This window comes from Hakea prostrata, chromosome 8 (genome assembly GCF_041222555.1).
Source record: "Hakea prostrata isolate BN-2017 chromosome 8, UWA_Hpros_2, whole genome shotgun sequence".
NCBI classification, from domain to species: Eukaryota; Viridiplantae; Streptophyta; class Magnoliopsida; order Proteales; family Proteaceae; genus Hakea; species Hakea prostrata.
Window position 1 is genome coordinate 50,635,720 of NC_142607.1, and position 21,397 is coordinate 50,657,116.

At 36.2% G+C, this 21,397-nt stretch overlaps 1 protein-coding gene across 1 annotated transcript in view; it reads left to right on the plus strand.

The window, feature by feature from the left end:
• The window catches only part of LOC149008458 (2-isopropylmalate synthase A-like), a 70,918-nt gene extending 68,154 nt beyond the window's left edge, over positions 1–2,764 (plus strand). Inside the window, exons 11-12 of the mRNA XM_089167489.1 lie at positions 2,114–2,259; positions 2,336–2,764. Of these exons, the coding sequence (XP_089023615.1) occupies positions 2,114–2,259; positions 2,336–2,474 (285 nt within the window). The 3' untranslated portion in view covers positions 2,475–2,764. The remainder of the gene's footprint in view (positions 1–2,113; positions 2,260–2,335) is intronic.
• The last annotated feature ends 18,633 nt before the right edge of the window (positions 2,765–21,397 follow it).

A 21,397-nucleotide genomic window follows, 5' to 3' on the forward strand; every position in this document is an offset into this window, starting at 1 on the left:
AAGCATCAAACTTTGAGGTAGAGCTTCCCGAAACAGCAAACGAGCAACGACTTGAGTCGTGACCAAAGGATGAGTAGAGATCGCATTGGTCAAGGACCCAATCGAAAACAATAATTTGGTTGTATTTTAACTCATTATCATCTTCAATAGTTAGGGAAGGGGGGAGGGGATTTGCAGCTGAAAATTCCACACAAATTCTCGCATAAGAGATGCAATCCATATTCAGGGTTTTTGCATCAATTCGAATAGGTTTTCCTACTGCAAAATCGATTCTACTTAAACAGTCAGAATTCCAAAATTCAAGCAGGAGACCAGGTAAGTTGATCCATAGGGGAAGCATGCTAAAGTCGACCCTGTGGAGAGGGAGCGAAGGAACCCTTTTTAAACATTATTCATTATGTTTTTAGGTTTTCAAAATTGTATTTTGCATGTATCCTAAGCATTACCATGTGTTACTTGACCATTTCCATGCATATTCTTAGTGTCTTTTGTATCTCCTTTAAGATATATCTACAATACCCACTGGCCACTACTGATACTTAAAACCTTGGTATCAGTTCAATTTTATTTTATTTTTTTTAATGAAAAAATTCATTACTGAAACCCCAAAGGAAAGAAAGCACAAGAGAAGGAGGGGGGGGGCACAACCAGATAGCCGAGAGAAAGGAAGAGTGTTTACCCTAGGTAACAACAATAAGCTTATTCCTTGGGGTATCCAACACTAGGGGGTGGGGAAGGGACTGAAGCTGGCAAAAACGTCAAAATAGATGGCTTTCCAAATCAAGTCAAAGGATTTGGATTTGGAAGTCTATCTCCTATGGTTTCTCTCCAACCATAAATGGGAGACTAAAAGACAAAACACCAATTTGCCAACCTAGTCACAAATAATCAAACCAGAAAAGGATCTTAAATCCCAAGGCCAATCCCTGGAGAACCCAAAGGTGTGTCTAGAGTGAGGCCAAATGGTAACAATAGCTTTGACCCATAAGGAAGGGAGAAAGGGCAAGGCAAGAGAAAAACTAATGATTGGCATCTTCAGGCCATTCCAACAAAGAATACAGTTGGGGTCAACGTTTAGGTGTCGGTGGATGAGGACGGATTGGGTAGGAAGGCAAAGAGTGAAAGTGCTCCAAGTGGTGAAGGCATGGTGAGGGATATGACCTTTGAACTAAACCAAGTGGTGCTAGGCAACCGGAGGGATGGGTGTCAACAAGGTCCTTGGAAGAAGAGGTAGACAAGGTGCTGAAGGAGGAAGGAAGCTAGATGGTGCGATCACCCGCATGGGGGGGGGTGCAGTTGGAGGAGGTTAGCCAAGCTTGAGAGAGACCCAGGGGAAGGGAGAGGGAAACCCATGAGCTTTATAGGTATTTACTTTCTTATTAGTTTTATGCCTTTATCATTGTTGTAGTTTTGTATGTCACCTTTATTCTTAGATAGGTTGGTTTATATCCCCCAAACTCCTTAGCACTTCGACGATATCATTTGGGTTCTCATCTGCTCCCAAAGTTCTTTTTAATTTCATCTTTCAAAGGGCCTCTTTTAACTTTTGCCTCACCAACTTCTTTTAAAATTTCATGACAATTAACATTAATATGCTTTACTTCCAAATCCATACCATCAATCAATGTGGCTCCATTTAGAAAATTGTAAAAGTAGTCACCCCACTCTCCCTACTCTCCTCATCCTGTATTTCTACCATCCTCGCTCAGTCTTACTCCATCTTAAATGGTCCAAATATCTACTCTTCCTTTCTCTTATTTAGCTATCTACTATATGGCATTTTCCCCCTCCTTTCTGTTAAGTTTTCATAGACGTCATATTTCTGTCCCCTTACATTTATTATCACAATGCATCAAAAGGTTCCAAATTTGTGGTGGATTAAGTGTAAATCATAGGGTACTACTATTTTTAGTAGTATATGACCTTCCTCCCTTCAAATTGGTGCTTTTTCGAAGGGGGGGGGTCCATGCAGGATACTTCTTCTTTTTTTCTTTTTTTTTTTTTTTTTTTTTTTTTTTTAGGGAGTGGGGGTTGCTGTGTTGGATTGTGGTGGTGGTGTTTTTTGGCTTTCTGGTATAAGGTCTGAATTTCCTCTCTTCCTAACTGCTTGCAGAGATCTGTAGTACTTGTTGAGTACTCCATGAATGCAGTAACTGAAGGTATCGATGCAATAGCCTCCACAAGAGTTCTGATACGACCAGAAAATGGCCATACATCCACTCATGCACTTACTGGAGAAACGGTTCATCGTACTTTCAGGTATGGCATGCTTATGATCTTTTCTTGAACAAGATTTACCTTTTATCGATATTAACTTGTTACTTGTCATTTCCAGTGGAACTGGTGCAGGAATGGATGTTGTTGTCTCCAGCGTCCGGGCATATGTCAGCGCCCTTAACAAGATGTTAGGCTTCCAGGAAACAGCTATATCAAAAGTGTCAAGTGACAGTTGTGTGTCCAAAGTTCCTAGTTAGATTCCGGAAGTGTCTCCTAAGAGTTCAATGCTTTATATTAGTACTGTTTGATTGTAGTTGGGTTGTGACATGGTCTAGTCCCGTTACTTATTTTGTATTTCAGTCCTTTTTCTCTGAAATGAATTAAATCAGATAAGAGCGTGAATTATGAAGATATCCTATAGACATGTTAATGGTTTGCAAGTTTATGCTCATTTGGCTGCAAACAATGCCTGAAACAAGTGAGGGGAGGTGACTCTGTTTTGCAGTTAAAACAGTTTGGCCTCTTCCCACGCCTAGACTTCTTTATTGTTGTCATTGCGATGCCTTTTGCTCCTTTTGGAGTCTGGATCACCTCTCCATCGGAGGAGGAGCATATAATGCTCATTTGACGCTTCACCACATAACAATGGTGGGATCTACATTTGAGTATTGATAAAATAATTCAAAGGTGGGTTTTACATGAACCTGCCCCAGTTATGCGGTGAAGAAGCATAAAAGAGAGCAGTATGTCTTCTTCCTCCACTGGGAAGGTGATCCAGATTCCTTTTGCTAGAGAAATGGAATTATTCATTTTTCCATAGAGGGTTGCCTTCTGTGTTATATTATTTTTCAAAATATCTTCTTGGATTCCATGTCTTTGGCTGTGAACCAGGTAGTAGCCTAGTATGGACATTCTTCCAACCTGAATCATGCGAGACGTACTTGGTAGTGTAATTTGCCTACCTGGGTTCAAGAAAGAAGGAAAAATGTGCAAGTTCTCATCTAGTGCAGCATACTATGTTGACAAGAATTATTAAAGCATAGTTTTACTTTACTAAGAAAAGGAAAATTAAAGCATACTTGTAGATTTTATACGTGTCGCCGTTCAATGTGAATTATTAAAGCATCCATGTAGATTCTTTCGTTTGTTCTCGCTTTATCATCCTCTCTTTCTACATACATTTCACATCCAACCACAAAGAAAAAGATAATTCAGATGCTCTACCCCCACTATCGGGGTGTCAATTTATAGCCCCCAAAATTTATCAAATCTCACCGGCCGCACCTACTAGGTGGTCCATGCCCAGGTGGACTGGAGACCTTAATGGGCGTAATTTTGGTTGAGGGTTGTGGAGCCTGCACCAGCCCGAAACCAAACCACAACCTGTTGTAGAACCCGTTTTGTAGATTTGTCCATTCCATGTATCCTTCATGCCTATCATTACCATTAAGTCCTCCCAGTTGTCAATTCATGATTCAAAGATGAAATAGTCATTTTACTAGTTAACATCTAGGTTCTTAATTCTATAGAATGCCTCCTTGGCTTTCCTTAGGGGAAATTGACCAATCCCAGACTGCTGCATCTAATTTTGGCTTTGTTGTTTTTTTTTAAGTGGGGGGGGGGGGGGGGGCCCCCCCCCGGGGGGGGGGGGGGGGGGGGGGGGGGGGGGGGGGGGGGGGGGGGGGGGGGGGGGGGGGGGGGGGGGGGGGGGGGGGGGGGGGGGGGGGGGGGGGGGGGGGGGGGGGGGGGGGGGGGGGGGGGTTTGGGAGGGGGGGGGGGGGTTTGTTTTTTTTTTTACCCTTTTTTTTATAAAAAAAAAAAGAGAAAGACACACACCACCCTATAATAGCGCCCCCCCCCCCCTCGGGGGGGGGAGCCCCCCCGGGGCCAAACCAAATACAACCGGGTCTATTTTGCTGGTTTAGTCATTTAGGATAACATAGTTCAGTTGTAGCATTCCATGATCGTGTTGAGTCCGGATCTTTTACCCATCAAGATAGAGACTTGTGCTCTTCTCACACCTTTCCAATCACATATTAGGAGGGTGAGCACGTGGGGTTTATTGAGGTCCCACTTCTGATTCATTTTATCAGCGCATAATGGTAGGCCTCACCTCTATCATGTGGTAGAGAAGTGTGAGAAGAGCATGGACCTCTATCCATTCCCCAAGTGAAATGGTTCTCTATTAGGGAACAACTTTAAGGTAATTGAGGTTTTTCCTTAGGTTTGAATTGTAAACCCTAGCATGTTTAAGGGATTCCTTGTTGGTATGTATGTTCTAGTCTTAAAGGTAAAGATAGAGGTGTCTTTTCAAATAGAAAGGAGAGAGGTATCATGGGATCGCTACATAAGCCAACCCCTAGACAAAGGCTTTTTATCTAAAATGAATTAAAAATCAAAAACCAAATTTGGACCCATTATATGAATAGATCGAAAATTTGTTTTCAAATGAAGTAATACTGTAATCGTTTATATTTATATTTTTAGCTCTTGAGATATTTGTAATTTTAGATTTAGATCACGTTCACGTCTTCTGCAGCTACAAGAGCACCATTCATTCATCAGCGGACCGACCCGCGGGGACACGGCTCCCGCCCCCGGGGCCCTGGTGAACTCTTGGAAATAAATAACTTTCTCCCCGGTGGGCCCGGGTTGGTCGGGGCCTGGGGGCCGGCCTCCGGGGGGTCGTTCTTCATCACCCCCTTAAGTAGAGGCCGCTGGGTGGGTGATGGTGGAAATCTAATGGTGGAGTATGTTTCTTCAAAATACTCCTATAAATTATTGCATGTTATATTGTGACTTGAATTCTTGTCCCTAATTTCAAAGATGGATCTGCATCGACATATTTTTGTGGGTGATGTTAATGACTCATTTTTAGAGATTTGTGGTCGAAGCAAAGGGCTTGGGCGGATGGATTGACTTGTTTACCTAATTAATGTCTATATATGTGCATCTTTGTTCTTGGCGATTGGATGTGAGATCTCATTCTATACTTCTTTTACATAGTGAAAAGCTCTTCATCTTCACCCATGGACGTAGCACACCGCATCAGTATGTGAACCACATTAAATATCTGTATGTTTTCATTTTATTTTTTTTTTGATTCGTTATTTCGTAGTGTTCCTTTTAACAAAGTGTTATCAGAGCTTTTGATTGTTTTCGATCTGTACATCTATGGCTTCTACATCAACGAAATACGATATTGAAAAATTCAATGGGAATATCTATTTTAGTTTATAGTAAATTCGGATGTTGGCGATTCTTACTCAAAATGCCATATTTGGGAAGAAAGAAAAATGCGGCTATGTCTAAAGATAATTGGAATGATTTGAATGTTTTAATCCCTCACCACGATTCAATTATGCCTATTGAATAAAATTTTGTAAGAAGTTCTCTCAGAAAATGACAACGGTAGAATTGTTGTCAGCACTAGAAAATTTGTACCTTACGAAATTCCTCACTGACATTGTAGTTAAAGTAGCAATTGTATATTTTGTATATGGGTAAAGATATTTTTCTCAAATCTTATATTACTACTTTTTACTCTATTATTACTAATCTGTAAAAAACATATATTAAAATTAAGTTTAAGATTTAACCATGTTATTATTATGTTCATTGCTTCCGTCATATAAACACTTTAGAGACACTATGATATATGGCAAATAGACAATCTCAGTTGTAAATATCAAAACTAAGAGTAAACAAAAAATTGATGATGAATTGAAAATAACTAAATCTGAGGGTATTAGTTTGACAGTTAGGAGTAGAACTACCGAAAGTGATAAGAAGAAGTCTAAGTCAAAATCAAAAAATAAAAAATTGACCCCTCGTTAAAGAATGAAAAGGATCACGTATTTGATGAACTTCTGGCGCGTTACAACGTCGCTTCCTTACCGTAATTCACCCTCACTCAGGTGCTTTGTTTCCTCTCCCGGTCAGCCCACTCGGTTATCTCTTGGTTTTTCTCGCAACTGGGGGTTTTCTCTCTTGTCTCGTTTTATCTCGTTTTCTTGGTGCTCTCTTCTCTTTCGTTGGGTCCTCTCGTTCCGTTTTCCTGTCTTCTCTCTCTCTTTTGCGTTGATCGTTCGCCTACGATCTCAGTCCATATTCATCAAAACAATTTTAGGTCTACCCATCGCCTAGATCTCCGTTGATCATCACCGGTTTAGATTTGATCCGCTTAGGCTAAGTGCTAGTGCCACAGCGCCAACCGACGCTCCTCACCTCATCAACACACGTCTTATAGTAAAGAGAGTTGATGGTGGACCTATTCATAACCTGGATTCCGACCCTCGGTTTCCAGTGTGGGACTATATATAATACACTTTCCTAAAATAAATAAAGGAAAGTTTTCCGCACTTACAAATCGAATAAAATGAAACATATTTTATTATATTAAAAATAATACAACAACCTCTAATTACTACAAAAAAAGGGAGCAAATCAAATCAAAGTGCTACAAACTTCAGAACAAGCAGAAAACAAATGGTTTGTGAGCCAACCAACCAAAGAAATAAAACTCTGCAAAAGCTAGTGTTGCTAAAGATGAGAGTAATTATGAGATGCTATCGGTGTATGATAATAGAGTTCGATCACAAGATGAATGGATCCTTGATTCCGGTGTTCCCACCATATGTGGCTTAACCATGAGCAGTTCTCTACTTACGGAACTTTTTTAAATGAAGTTGTGTTGATGGAAATTAATTCTCTTTGTACTACAATTGGGAAGGGAAATATCAAAATCAAGATGTATTTTGGTTACAAATGGGTCTACAAGAAGAAATAATCGATCACAGGTGATGGAGAAACTAGATACAAGGCATGGTTGGTTGCAAAATGCTACAGTCAAGTGCAAGGTGTTGATTTTAATGATGCATTTTCACATATTGTAAAGCATAGGTCCATTCATGATTTGCTTGCTTTAGTTGATATGCATAATTTGGAGTCAAAGCAATTTGGTGTGAAAATTGCATTCTTGCATGATGAACTAGAAGAATAGATTTACATGCATCAACTTGCGAGTTTTGTTGTCGGGGGGGCCCGGTGCTAGTTTGGGCTTCGGGCGAAAAACCCCAGCCCAAATACAACTTGTTTGCAAAATAACGATTTCAAGCTTGGTTTGGTTTGGTGTAGTTTGGGTTCGGGCAAACTAACAGTTTATGGTTTGCAACAAAATGAGACAAAAAAAAAATAAAATTAATAATAATAGTTGAGCATTTTGCAACAAAAGCCAAAATTCCATGCAAATCAAAATTAGTATTGATTAATTTTCATTAGAAATTAAAAGTCATTCTACGTTATAAAAAACCCACACTCTATAGAAATCAAAAACCTAGATAATAAGTAGTAACATAGAGACTACAAGCTCATTCATTAGGCTCTGTCAGATGGTCCTGTAAGAACAAATCCTCAAACCAAAAACCCTTTTAAATTCCATCTTGTGCTATGATTGTTTGTCTTGAAATTGGATTCTTGTTCTATGAGAATGTAGATATTTTTTTCCCTTCTATGAAATCCATCTCTGCTTTGTTTTGATATTTAGTTTGACATACAAAAAAAATACCTATGGATTGGATAAGTATTTACTCAATTTAAACAAACTTAATACGTTCAGTTGGACATTCATACTTAATCCTTTTGATTTTCCCTTACAAGTAGTAGAATGATTATTCGATCTTTGGATTTATGCTGAATTTTTATAATTGTTTATATCAGCTACCAAATGGTAATATGAAGATTCAAACAATACTTAATGTAAAACTATAAAATGGGTTGTAGAATGGGTTATAATGAGTTGCAGCTCGGTTTAAGGCTGGTGCAGGTTGTTGCCCCCTTAGCTCAAACACAACCCATTAAGGTCCACTTAAGGCCCACTTAAGGCCAATTCGAATTATAACAGGTTAGTTCGGTTTGATTTTAACACTTTGGGCTACAAATTGACACCCCTATGTTTGCTTGTTGAAATAGTCTCTATATGATTTGAAGCAGTCTCTTAAGGATTGGCATAAAAGGTTTGATTATGTCATGGTTACTTTGGGTTAAATTAGGTGCAAGAATGATTGTTTCACATACTTTAGAAAACTTTTTGATAGTTCATTCATATATTTGCTATTAGATGTTGATTGTTACTAGAGGTATGGATGGAATTATTAGGTTGAAGCAACAACTAAGCACTTCATTTGAGATGAAAGACTTGGAGCAGAAAGGAAGATTCTTAAAATGGAAATCAAGACGGATCGAAAGGCAAAGGAGTTATGGCTATCTTAACAAAAATACATGGAGGATGTATTGGAGCGCTTTGGCATGAAAGATGTAAAATCTGTTAGCACCCCAATTGCATCTCACTTTAGACTTTCAGTTGCTCTATCACCTCAGACAAATGAAGAGATGAGTTATACATAGACCTATAAATAGATAGCCGAAATAGACCTCCAAATTTACATTCGTATTCGTTTACGGGTACTCAAATCTGGATTTTTTTTCTTATAAAAAATATTTGTATCCATCTGCTAAGCAACTAGATTCGGATTCGGATAATTACTTATCGGATCGAATAATATTTACATACATATTTATCTATATAAAATAAAGTATTCAACATTTTTTTCTCTAAAAAAGGGATGATAATCAGATTCAGAAACCGGTAATTGGTAATCGAAAATCGAAAATTATCCAATTAGAGTAAAGTATTAAATACTTTTTTTTAAAAAGGGGCTAATAATCAAATTTGGAAACTGGTAATCAGTAATCGAAAATTGGAAATCTAAAATAAATTTTTAAAAAAATAACAATCACCAATCAATAATCGGATAATTTATATGATCGGATTATTATTGGATATCCGATAAAGTTTCATATTTGAATTTGGATGATTTCTCTAAATTTATGTTGGATTGGATTTGGATTCAAATTCGGGTAACGGTTTTCCTAATCAAATTCGGATTCGGATACTTGTGTATCCAAGCATAATCCGATCCGTTTACAGGTCTAGTTATACATCATGTCTTTCATATTTTAGTGCAAGTGGTTTCATTATGTATTATATGGTATGTACTCGACCTGATATTTTACAAGCAGATAGTGTGGTAAGCAAATATTTATCATGTCTAGGAAAGACTCATTGGAAAGTTGTGAAATGGATACTTAGATATCTAAAGGAGACATCTTGTATGTGTTTGGAGTTTGAAAAGAATGATGATAGATTAACAAGTTATGTTGATTCAGATTATGTAGGTGATCTTGACAAAAGAAGGTCACTCACAAGATATGTGTTTATCTTGGGAGGTTGTGCGATTAGTTAGAAAACTACTTTACAGGCTACAATTGCATTATCTACTACAAAATGAAGTATATGGGGGTGATTGAAGCAGTTAAAAAAGCTATTTGGCTGAGTACTTAGCATGGTTTAGGAGGTGACGGTTGTCAATTGTGATAGTCAGAGTACTATTCAATTGACTAAAAATTAGATGTATCATGAGAGGACAAAGCACATTAACGTTTAATATCACTGTGTAAGAAAGGTAGTTGTTGAAAGCAATATCCAAGTGTTAAAGATTGGTATTGAAGACAATATAGTTGATATGTTGACAAAGCCTTTGTGTATTGCCAAGTTCAAGCATTGCTTGGACTTGATTGGAGTTGGTCACATTAGATCTTAGCAAATGAAGGGGCTATTGGAGAAGATGAAAGACTATTCAGTTTTGTGGAAGAATTCAAGTCAAGGTAGATATTTGTTATGTTGTGACCCAAATTATTATACTCGATCTTGGAGATGGACCCGCACCAACATATTGTGGTGGGTGACCCGAATGACCCATTTTTGGAGATATGTGGTGGAAACAGAGGGTTTGGCTTAATGGATCGACTCGTTTACCCGATTAGAGTCTATATATATATATATATGTTCGCCTCTAGATCACTGAGAGATTTGAGATATATAACGAAAAGCTCTTCCTCTTTGCTCGTACACATACCACACCGCATTCATGCATGAACTACATCTGAACTGGGGTCATGACACAGATAATTCACAGTACTCATTCTATAGGATACTGAAAAAGCCAACTCATGTTTCCACTCCATTTTTAGTACAAAGATGTCTCACGTCAGGATCCATTGTCATTATTCATGTGGCGGACTCTCCTTAAAGGGCAAATGGATGGTTGATGCCTTTGTGGCTACAGAGAATATGAATCCTTTAGATCAAGCATGGTTTGGAACATGGGAGTGGAAGCATCTCTAAACAGTAGTAAGGTTGACCCTCTTCTTAAATGTATAGTGGAGAGCATAAGGATATTGCTACCATTCATCCTTATGGGGCATTAGTGCTAAACTACTAATTTGGCTAATGTCGGCTTTTCCCTGCCGCCCACTAATATAAATTCTCTATCTACGAAAGTAGAAAATTATATGTGCTCTCCTCACACCTTTTCACCATTTATGAAGAAACTTCATCTCTAATTCAAAATTATCAGTTCTCAAACATACGTTCATAACAAGAGAAAGAAAAAAACTAACTGAAGGTAAGGAGAGGGAAGTCTGAGTCACACCAAGATTCCAATGGGTAAAGTTCTGATAACCATTGTGATCAACTTAGCACCTTTGAACTCGATGTGAATGGAAAACAATGTCAAATCATCAGCATATGAAAGATGGGGTGAGGTGGAACATTATCATTCATTCATCAACTTGCACCCTCTATCCATATGATGTCGGTGTGGTGGAGAACTTCCACTGCTCTCTCCCCAGCTCTTTTTGCTACTCAACGGGAAGAATCTCTCCCTTCTACAGCCTGTGCTGCTCTGCTATGGTGAGCTTTTATTGGGGGATAAAATTTCGTCGCTGCCTGGGCAGCAGAATAGGGTCATGTAGCCCAGTACCTGGTCCATGCCAACTGATGGTGATCTATTGTTATTATTCCTTTCTTCTCTCTCTTCTCCTTCTCTTGGTTTATTCATTTTTTTAACTTTTTCTTTTAAAAAAAAATTTAACTAGAAATTTTTAATTTAATTTTGACACAATGCTTTTATGTATATGTCTCAATTGTTATTAAAAAAAATAAAATATTAGTCAATAAATAGTGTCTCCATATCAATACATGATTTAATAATCTAACAAGAAGAAAGCAATCATCAGTGCCACCATAGTAAGTCGAAAATACATCAACAAGAAGACAATTTGATGACCTAGCCAATCAAGTGCATAATTTAGTTATTGAGACGATATAGATTGTATACTAATCTAATTTATTTTTTGTGGGTAAGTTACTTTTCTTGAAAAGCACCAGAAAAGCACAAAGGATTCTGACCACAAGGTTCTCTGATTTAAAGGGTAAAAATCGGCCAACAAGTCCTACTAGTAATGGACAAGGCCTTCCGAGCCAAAGAATGGACTACAAAAACATTCCCTCTTCTTGACAAAAACTGAACTTTACAACTCATAAATTCAGCAAATAAGGAATGAATGTCATGGACAACAGATTTAACCTCCCAACTCTAGCTCCACTTCCAATCTAATATATAATTATTTTCAATACATCTATACAAATTGATACTAATTATAAGTATATGAAATTTAGGCAGAGATGTTTCTTAATGGTTTACATCATTAGGGATCCTGGTCAAAGTTGGCAAAATATTCGATTTCCACACACTTCACTTTCGTCGACACTATTCATAAAGCTGATCAAAATCTATCCCCCACCATCTTTATTTGGCCCCAAAAATAAACCCAATTAACTAGACTTCATAGCAGAAATGGCATTGGATCGAAAACAAAAAGTTAGAATATCACAGGACCACCTAGCCATTTCAAGATGATCAAGTAGAAGAAGAAGAAGAAAAAGGGAGGATTCCATGACAAGGGATAAAGGGTTTCCTTTAAGAATACGATCACCACATTTCGTCTTATAAGACAGTGGTGGCCTGGGGTACTTCTTTAACACTACCCTGGAGTCTATAAATTGAGCTTCACTAAGACAAGCTAGCTATCTCTCACAACTCATTCAGGTCCCTTCATCCTCTCTCTTTCTCTCTCTCTCTCTCTCTCTCTCTCTCTCTCTCTCTCTCTCTCTCTCTCTCTCTCTCTCTCTCTCTCTTTGTAGCTCTGTCTGAGATGGATCCACACTTCTCAGGAGCCCTAAAGGCAGCAATAAGGAGAAGTTTCCAATGCATATGTGTTTTTGATTCCTCAGCTGTTGTCAACCAACCAGGGTTGTTTAGCCCTAAGGTGTTTGATAATTGGTGCTTGGGTTGGTTGACCACAACTGGGGGAATAAGATCATATATTGGATACTTCCCATTTATCATAGTTGAAGTTTACAGCAAAGAAGCTTCTATCTGAATAGAAAAGGAAAAAATTCAGAGCTTCTCACTCCCAGGTTGGTTTCAGCTGCTTGTATAAACCTTGATTTTTACCTAGTGAGTTATACCTCCTGGAGGGTTCTTGAAACTAGGACCTTCATCATTGACACCATTCTTTCTCACTTAGTTCTAAAGTTTTAGTTTATTAATCCATCTTGTCTGAGTTCTTCTTCTTCTTTTAAGTGGGGAAGATGATACATGAATTATTCTATTTGAGATGTTTTCTTTTGACAAAAGGTTTCAAGCAGCATGCATGGTCTTGTCTCTCTCTCCTCATGGAATAGATTGAAATGATAAAAAAAATCTCTTCTAGCTATTTGTTATTTCGTAATACATCGTTGCTTCATATAGTCATGCACCCACTCTTTCCTTTTCTAAACCCTCTTTGTCTTTTTTTTTTGCTAATAGTTTTCAAGGTATTATGAGGATTGCTTTGATTTATTCTTAGGGCTAGTTTTCTATGTAAGATCTCTCAATTAATTTTTTTTCTTTTTCTTAAAAAAGGTCGCATTATATTAAAGAGCCGAGAAAACAAAAGAATAAGTATTTACAGCATGAAAGCCTTTAAACCAAAAACACCAAAGGGCAAAGTCTTTACATCACCCAAATCTATATCTATGTCTACCCTTGGCATCTAACCTTAAGTTCTCCGATACATTAACAGGCCAATGCTGCACCTGAGACGATAGTTGATAATAGTTGATATTTTCTATTATAAGCATTGGCAATGGAGGATTAGTAGGACGGTTAAGAATCTCATCTCTCAGTGGAGAAGTGTAGGTTCACACCCTACTGACACGGCATATATATGTAATAGTCCCCCCCTCCAAAATATAGAAAGCTCCAAAAACAAAAAATTTCTATTATAAACATTATAGTCAAGTAAAGACTACCAAAAAAAATTAATGTAAGCCAATACATGGAAAGTGATGTGTTTGAATTTAAGTGTTGTAGGTGATCACAAACGACCATCTAGTTATATATACTTCATATAGGACCACTTACGAATGAAGGTATTGTGACCTCTTTGAGACGGTGACAAAGATTTATGTCACTATTGGAATTGGGTTTTTCTCTAAGTTCAGATGCTTTTATCATTTTGATGGCCTACCACAGGGCGTGTGTCATTAGATAGATGGTCGAGGGAGTTTCTGTGAAAATATTGATTCTTTTTTTACTTAACTTTTGAAATTATGATTTAATCCCAAAATTCTATGATTGACTATACTATGGTGTTGTAGCTTCAAAATTAAATTTCTAACCGTTACACACTTTGGGATGATGTCGAGTTTTAAGTAAATGGATAAAAAGAAAGCCAAAATGTTAGAAAAAATGTTTGAGAAAAACAGTCAAAACAAAATAGATGAGGGGGCAGGATGTCATATGTCTAGCATTTGAATTTCTATGGAGTCATTTTATCCTTCAAAGCAACACTTGTTTCATCCAAAAATCGATTGGATATCCCGATCAGCTGTCTTGACCTACGTTCACAGAGAAGTCAGTGCAGACAAACCTGTGGTAGTTAGGTCGAAGAACTGTCTCCAACAATCAAGTCAGTTAAAAAACACAATGGTGAATGCCCTGAGCGTGAGTACTCAAAGCACAAGAGAGTAGTGTAGTGCATTGCTCATACCTGTTGGGCTTCCGAGTGCTAGGTTTATATAGGTTACACCTTTCAAGTGCGGGCTGTTAGGTGCCCATCCATCTTGCTGACTTTGTAATCTTAGCCGTTAGACATGGCTCCTTTCATTTGGGAATATGCTCCCCCTAGTTAATTTTTTTCTTCCATTCCTGTTGCAACTCTTAGCAATCATATTAATGATGTGCCAGTGGATTATGACAAGTTAAAAGAGCTAACATGGTCAGTCATAACATGTATTTCATTGTGTTATGATTCTAACACAAATTCTTTCACCTATGTTTCATTTTAGATAAAGAAATTATAAAAATTTCCATGGAAGTCATTTTTCAAGTTGTTTGGATATATTTGGGAATAAAATTAGTGTGTTATTAGCTTCTTTTTTTTTTTTTTTTTTTTTTGAGCTCTAATACCCTATAGGGTTTTGTGTTTTTTTTTTTTTTTTTTTGGTAGAAAGGTTTTGTGTAAATTCAAGGCTAGAGTAAGGTAGAATATAGAAATACGGATTGTTTTATTTAGGGTCAAAATCAAGATCAAGGTCAATGGTAGACTATGTTATTCAAGGTAAGGTCAAGGTTTTAAAAATTCGTGAGTAACCCAAACCAATTGCAAACACGACCCATTAGAACTTAACCGGAAAAAAGATAGATATGATAAATAAATGAAAACAAAGAGGCCAAAGATTTCACATAGTTCATCTTTGTCTACATCTTACCCCAAAATAAAAATCTTTGAACCTAAATTCAAAATGAAGTCTGTAAGAAAAATTCACTGAAGATTCACAAGAATGCAAGAAAATTTAACACGATAGACTTTTTTGTCACCGAAATTCCATTTTAACCCGTCCAAGCTCGCGATTTGTTTCAATTTCTTGAAATTTCACCATGGAAAGAAGGCATTGTCAACGAATTTGAACTCTTTGTCTCTAAAACAAATTAGAGATAAAGATGTAAGTCTTTATCAACTGAACTATTCCTTGAAATCAGTTCTTTCTTCAGGATGAAAAATTAAGAAACCGCTTTATTCCCCAAATTAGAAATGCTAGTTCTTGTTCTTACACTCATATAAAGGTCAAAGATGAGATTCTGTCTTGTCATTAGATTTATTTTCTTTTCCCCCTTGGATATCTCTCTCTCTGTTTCCCAACTTCCCATCTCTTGTCTCTCAGTCTGAGGCAAATTATATCATGAAGACAACATTTCTTTTTTCTTTTTTTTTTTTTGAAAAACAAAGTTTCTTTCCATGATTGATGATTCTATGGTTCTGGAGCACGATATTTAGAATTCTTTTTTTAAATCTTCAGATTCTTTATTATTATTATTATTACTACTACTTTTGGGATAAATATCTTTAGTCAATATCAAAGTTTTTAAAACAAAATAATACACAATTTCATGAACAAGCATGGCTGGCTTAGTCAACATAATCCTGAGTCCAATTCTAATTCTAGTCTAAGACCAGCTAACCATGGATTTAGATCCTCTAAGTTTAAGGAAGGCGTGCATCCGGCAGCATGATGCCCTGCCTGTGGTATCACTAGTACTCGGGAGTACTGGTTAATTGGTATCACGGGCAATTCATCATACAGCTGGACGCACAGACCTATGCCCTGCCCAGACACAGAGGATCTATGTGCATCTAATTGTATCCTTAATTCATCCTTACGATGACTTTGAATAGAAAACTTAAAGCTCAAGACCATTCAAGACGAATTCGACCATTAAGACCAAACTTGCAGCTTGATCGATATGATATAATAATACATGGATCATGACATATTTAAGGATAAAAGTAAGATTCTTATTCTTGCTTTTCTTTTTTACTTCTTGTACATGTCAATTTGGTGACATGATGTATATTATATTGATACCAATTAAAGCAGTTCATAAAAAAGAAAAACAAAACTTCGAATCTCTCAAGATATCTTTCCACGTATGTACTATCTTTGCTAGGGATTTCCACCAAAATATCCAAATAAGTAACAAAAATTTCTTCTTTGAATATCTCAATTGCTTAAAGTTGATGTTAGAACACCTTAGGTGATTAATCTAGCGATGTTGAGAGATTGCAAGAATCATAGAAGGCAAGAAAGTTTGATGATGGAGTTCAATCCTTTCGGATCTATGTCTCTAGGGCTCAAGATTAGAGCCCGATGCACTATGAAAAAGAGAGTGAAGATCTTACAAATTACAACAATGAATGCCAATAAAGATAGACCACAACCACGCGATCTCAACCACCAAAAAATCCTCCAAAACCACGCATCCAGCTGCTGCAATCACCACTGCAACAGAGCTCTCCAAGAACCCTAACCATCGCATAGAGAGAAGATGATGAACAAGAAATGACCCAACAGTTCACTTAAATAAGGGTAAATATTACAGATTAACCCCTTCAACAGTTGAATTTAGCACATTGGATTTGTACATAGAGTATCCCAATGAGAAAGAGCTTATTTTTGGCAGATTTTTCCTTCCTATGGTGGCAGCAGCTATTAGTAAAATCATGCCTTTGTCACTCTTCCCTAGTTCTGATGCTTTACTATGGACGGGTTCTAGAGATTGTGTTCTTAGTGTTTAAGCTGTCTATTAGACATTGATGGAGAATTCGGCCATTAGTAGATTCCACAGTGCTTCCACTTCTCATTTCTCAACTTCCAGTTTGGGCTTCTATTCCCCCTAAGATCTAGACTTTCATCTGGAAATCTTCGGTTCTTCCTAAGGTACATTCATGGTTGCGTGAGCTAAGAGATCTACCTATGACAAGTAAAAAGGAGAAGCAGTTGTTGTTGTCTCAATGTCTGTTCGTGTGTTTGACAAGTAAAGAGTATCTCGTGAATAAGAAAATCACACAGAAGATCGATCACCTGAACTACTTGCAGATAGAAATTGCAATCTCAGAAATTTGTTTATCATGCATGCAGGTCATGCATGTTTGATCCTGATGCACCAAGCCCATGAGCCCAAGTCACCGAACCCAGGGGAATATTTGCATATTTGCAATGGTCTCTCTATTCCATCCACAGTTGAACACACAGCCATGAATGTTAAATCTAAAACCCTCTAGCAGGAACACCTATGGATTCAAAACTACTTGCCAACTACACTTGTTGATCTTCTATAGCTTCCTAATATATGGTGGTGGTTTTCAGGTTCTTGGTAGATATCCCTGCAACTACTGGCACCTCTTTTGGGAAGCAACAACAACTTTTATTTCTTTCATCTTCCTTAAAGGGTTGTCTTCTGTTGTTTGATTTTCTGGTTTGGAAGCAACAACAAATTTTATTCAGGTTACTGGTAGATATCAATTATGATTCAAACATCAATTTTCTCAAACGTGTGACATTTTCAAGAGATTTTTTTTTTTTTTTTTTGAAAACCAAAATAATTACTTACCATAAATGTGGTAAACAAATTTTCAATCCTATGATGGTGTTTACTTTTTTAGTTTTTAGACACTTTGCTTCTTCTTGCGTGTGACTTTCAGAAGATTATTTCAAAGATAACTATGATTATAGATAAGATAGGGTTCAAAAGTCAACTATCTTTTTGGACTAATAAAAATAAGTCAACTGCATTGCTTCTACTAAATTTGTAAGAACATAAAAATTCCATTTGAACTTTGAAAATCTTTTTAGGGGAAAATTGATCATGGATTTCATTTTAAGCGTTGACTAAAAATAAGATCATTGTCACATTTTTTCCTTTTTTTTTTTTTTTTAAATATGGTAAGATTTATTTCTACAACTTAGAATTATTGCAAATGCTTACCAAAAAAATTATTGCAAATGTTTGCACTAAATAAGTATATTTAGCATTATATCCATGTTTTAATTATTAAAATCAATAAATTGGCTACAATTACATTATGATCAGGGGACCATGCCCTCCCTCTCCCAAAATTTTTTGAATTTCATGTGTTTTTTTATTAATTTTTCAAATTTTCTGTAGGCCTCTTTTTATGTATGAAATATGACACTTGGTCCCCTTCAATTTTTTGAAATTGCCCCCATTGCCTTCCTAAATTTTTGAAATTTTCTCTTTGACCCACTTTTCGACAAATGAAATATCAATACTTCGACCTCTGATTAGACAAAATTGTAAACCATAAATTTAATGGATAGAAAATTTAATATGTCCTATGTGAAATATCAGTACTTGACATTTTTAGATGTTAAATCCGAGGACCTTGAAAGTCGGGTTCGGCCCTTTATCCCTTAGTGAAGCTTAATAAATGCAATAAAGAACTACAACGATAGATAAAAGTATATATGACTCTTAATCAAAACACATATAATTTCTATTACCCTCAATCATAGATGTTGAAATGAAATTGCGTTTGGATTAAAAGAAGTGCTATTTATGTAATAAAAAAAATTGTAATATATTAATCTTAAAATTTATAAAATTTAATTCAATTATTGGTTTAGAAAACCATGGGAGGTGGTGATGGTTTATTTGACTGATAATTGCAAATCCACATCAAACTCATGTGTTAATATCTTATATTATATAACCCATAAATTAATATAACTTTTCAGTATAATTTATTACAAAGCTGCCTTTTAGATTCATATCAGTAAAAAAATAATAATAATAAATAATTACAAGCTAGGGTTTTTAAATCTTTATTGCGAACTTACTAATGGAGGCAAAAGAATATTTGGCATCTACTTTTTTTTTTATTGTTTATGATGGCATCTACCCTTTTCAAGCTCATTAGATTTTTTTCTTTAAAAAATTCTTTAAAATATTTTCGTTCTTGCCTAAAAGCTATGTTAAGCATTGTTTGGCTTCAAGAAGAAGTCAATCTCAAGACTTCATGAGAGGGAAAGGAAAAGGAATTCTACCACAAAAGTAAAAAGGAATTTAAGTAACAAAATGGACTTTCCACTTACCAAAATTGACCCGGAACTACTAAATGGAATTCCCACTTACCAAACATGACAAAAGTAGATATCTTCACTATTATCTCATCAATCATTTCATGTTTTAACCTTTTCCAGTATTGGAATTATGGTCAAAAGTCCATTTTCCAATTCGAATCTTTCAACACAATTATGATAACCCAAACACTCCTTTTGCCTTCCCTTTCGCCAACAATGGAGACTATGGAAAAAGTAAGAAACCATTTTATGCGGTCACCATATTTCTCACCAACCAACCAAGTACATAAACAAAGATTGAAAACATGTCTTTAGATTTAAGCTTTAAATCCAATCCCATCTATTTAATCCAATAGAAAATATCAAATCAAAAGTTGCCTTTTTCTGATTATTCAAGAACACAATTCTTACTTGCATTGAATCGAGTTTTCAAATCTAATCTTACTTTCAAGACAGAAAAAAGAGGCCGTTGATCTTCTAGGGGATTATGTAAATTCCAGATTTCCTGTATCAAGTAGTAGTGGCCACAGGAAAAAGATGCCAATTCAAAGGTTGAAAAAAAGTATCTTTAGAGGTAAATTAATGGATTCAATGTACCCATAAAATACTTAATAGGAAAGGCATTAAGGTCATGCCCTCAATCATTGGATGAAAATTATTTCTTACATGTCAGGTTTAAACTATTGGTATCGAGTGTCTTATTAGTCATGTAATTTTAAGAAATGTATCGTATCATATTATCCAATACATTTATTTTTTTTCTTCGTATTATCTAGTATATTTTGGTGCAGCCAATACGTAGGCCTTTAGGGTTTAGGATCTAGGGTTTAAGGTTTAAGGTTTAGAGTTTGGAGTTTAGGTTTTTAGGGTTTTGGATTTATGGTTTCGGATTTTAGGCTTTAGGGTTTAAGGTTTAGAATCATCAAATCTATTTATCAATCTATGGAGTCAAGATGGAAAATTAAATTTATCATGAAGACATTTTGCACCTACCCTTTGGTTTTGACACAGTTTGCTCCCACCACACTCTTCGTGAAGCAAATAATGCCGACACTTTAGCTAACAGAGCGACCGGAAGTCTTCTTTGTCCCCACCCATACCCTCATTTTCTTTGTTGGCCTTTGGTTATAGATAATTTAGGTTGTAATTTCTTTCGGGTTTTAAATTTCAAAAAATTTTCTTTTCACCAAAGGAAAAATAAACAGATCCACAGTCCCAACATCTAAGAATGCCCCCAAAGGCGAGTGGAGATGCTCTTCACCTGGATAGGCAATCTTCCCATTCCCCCACACTCACAGTAGGCCTGAAAAGGGTCTGGTAGTATATCACAGGCAGGTTCATGTGTGAGTGTGAGGGAATACGAGGGGGAGTAGTTGGGTGGAGAATATATGCACTCCTCAAAGGCAGGGACACCGTCCTATGTATGGGTGTATCTATCCGGCTATCCCCTCTCTCCTTAGGGTTGGGGTCCCAACTCCTAAACACTAGTTGCAATAATCCTAAGTAGTGAATGGGATATTCAAGAAGATTCTTTTTGACAATTGACCTGGTTTACAAAAATTTAGTGGTACAATATGTGATGTATTAAGTTGACTTTTTTCCATCCCCTGCCTTCTTAACTTTTTTTAATAAGATCAAACAAAAATGAAATATCACATTCATGAATCATGATGTGTATGTGTTCGAAAAATGTTTACATATTTTACCATAAAATGAAACATGTTTACATCATGAAAGAATGATAACCACAAGTAAACTTGTTTTCATCTTTATTTAAAGAAGTCTACGAGCTATAGGAATTGTTCGACTAAAACTTCAATAATGTACTTTGAAATTGACATCATTTTTTAATTGTCTCTAATCTGATTTTTTTTATATATTTTAGTTAAATTTAAACATATAAATTTATAGTTTTAGGTATATAATTTGATACCTCGAAGGGTGTTTAATTATAGTAAAATCTTTATTAATTAATTATGAGAAGAAAATGGTGGAGAAATAGGCAAAAATCTTGTCTGAGAGGAAAATGATGCTTTACCTTTTTTTATTTTATTTTATTTTATTAGTGCCAGCATTCTTTGTCAGGGATGAATATCTTTATCCTTTAAGAACATATTCTTCAATGGCAACATAAAAAGATCACAAGAAATAAATATGCTTTCAAGCATGTACATGTTCTGATAAATGTTGCATCCTTTTCTTCTAGTTTAGATATTTCAAATACAAGTTTCTCACATGAGGTCTTTGTCAAGATGATGAGAGGGAAGTAATTTATTTGGTTATTAGACTACA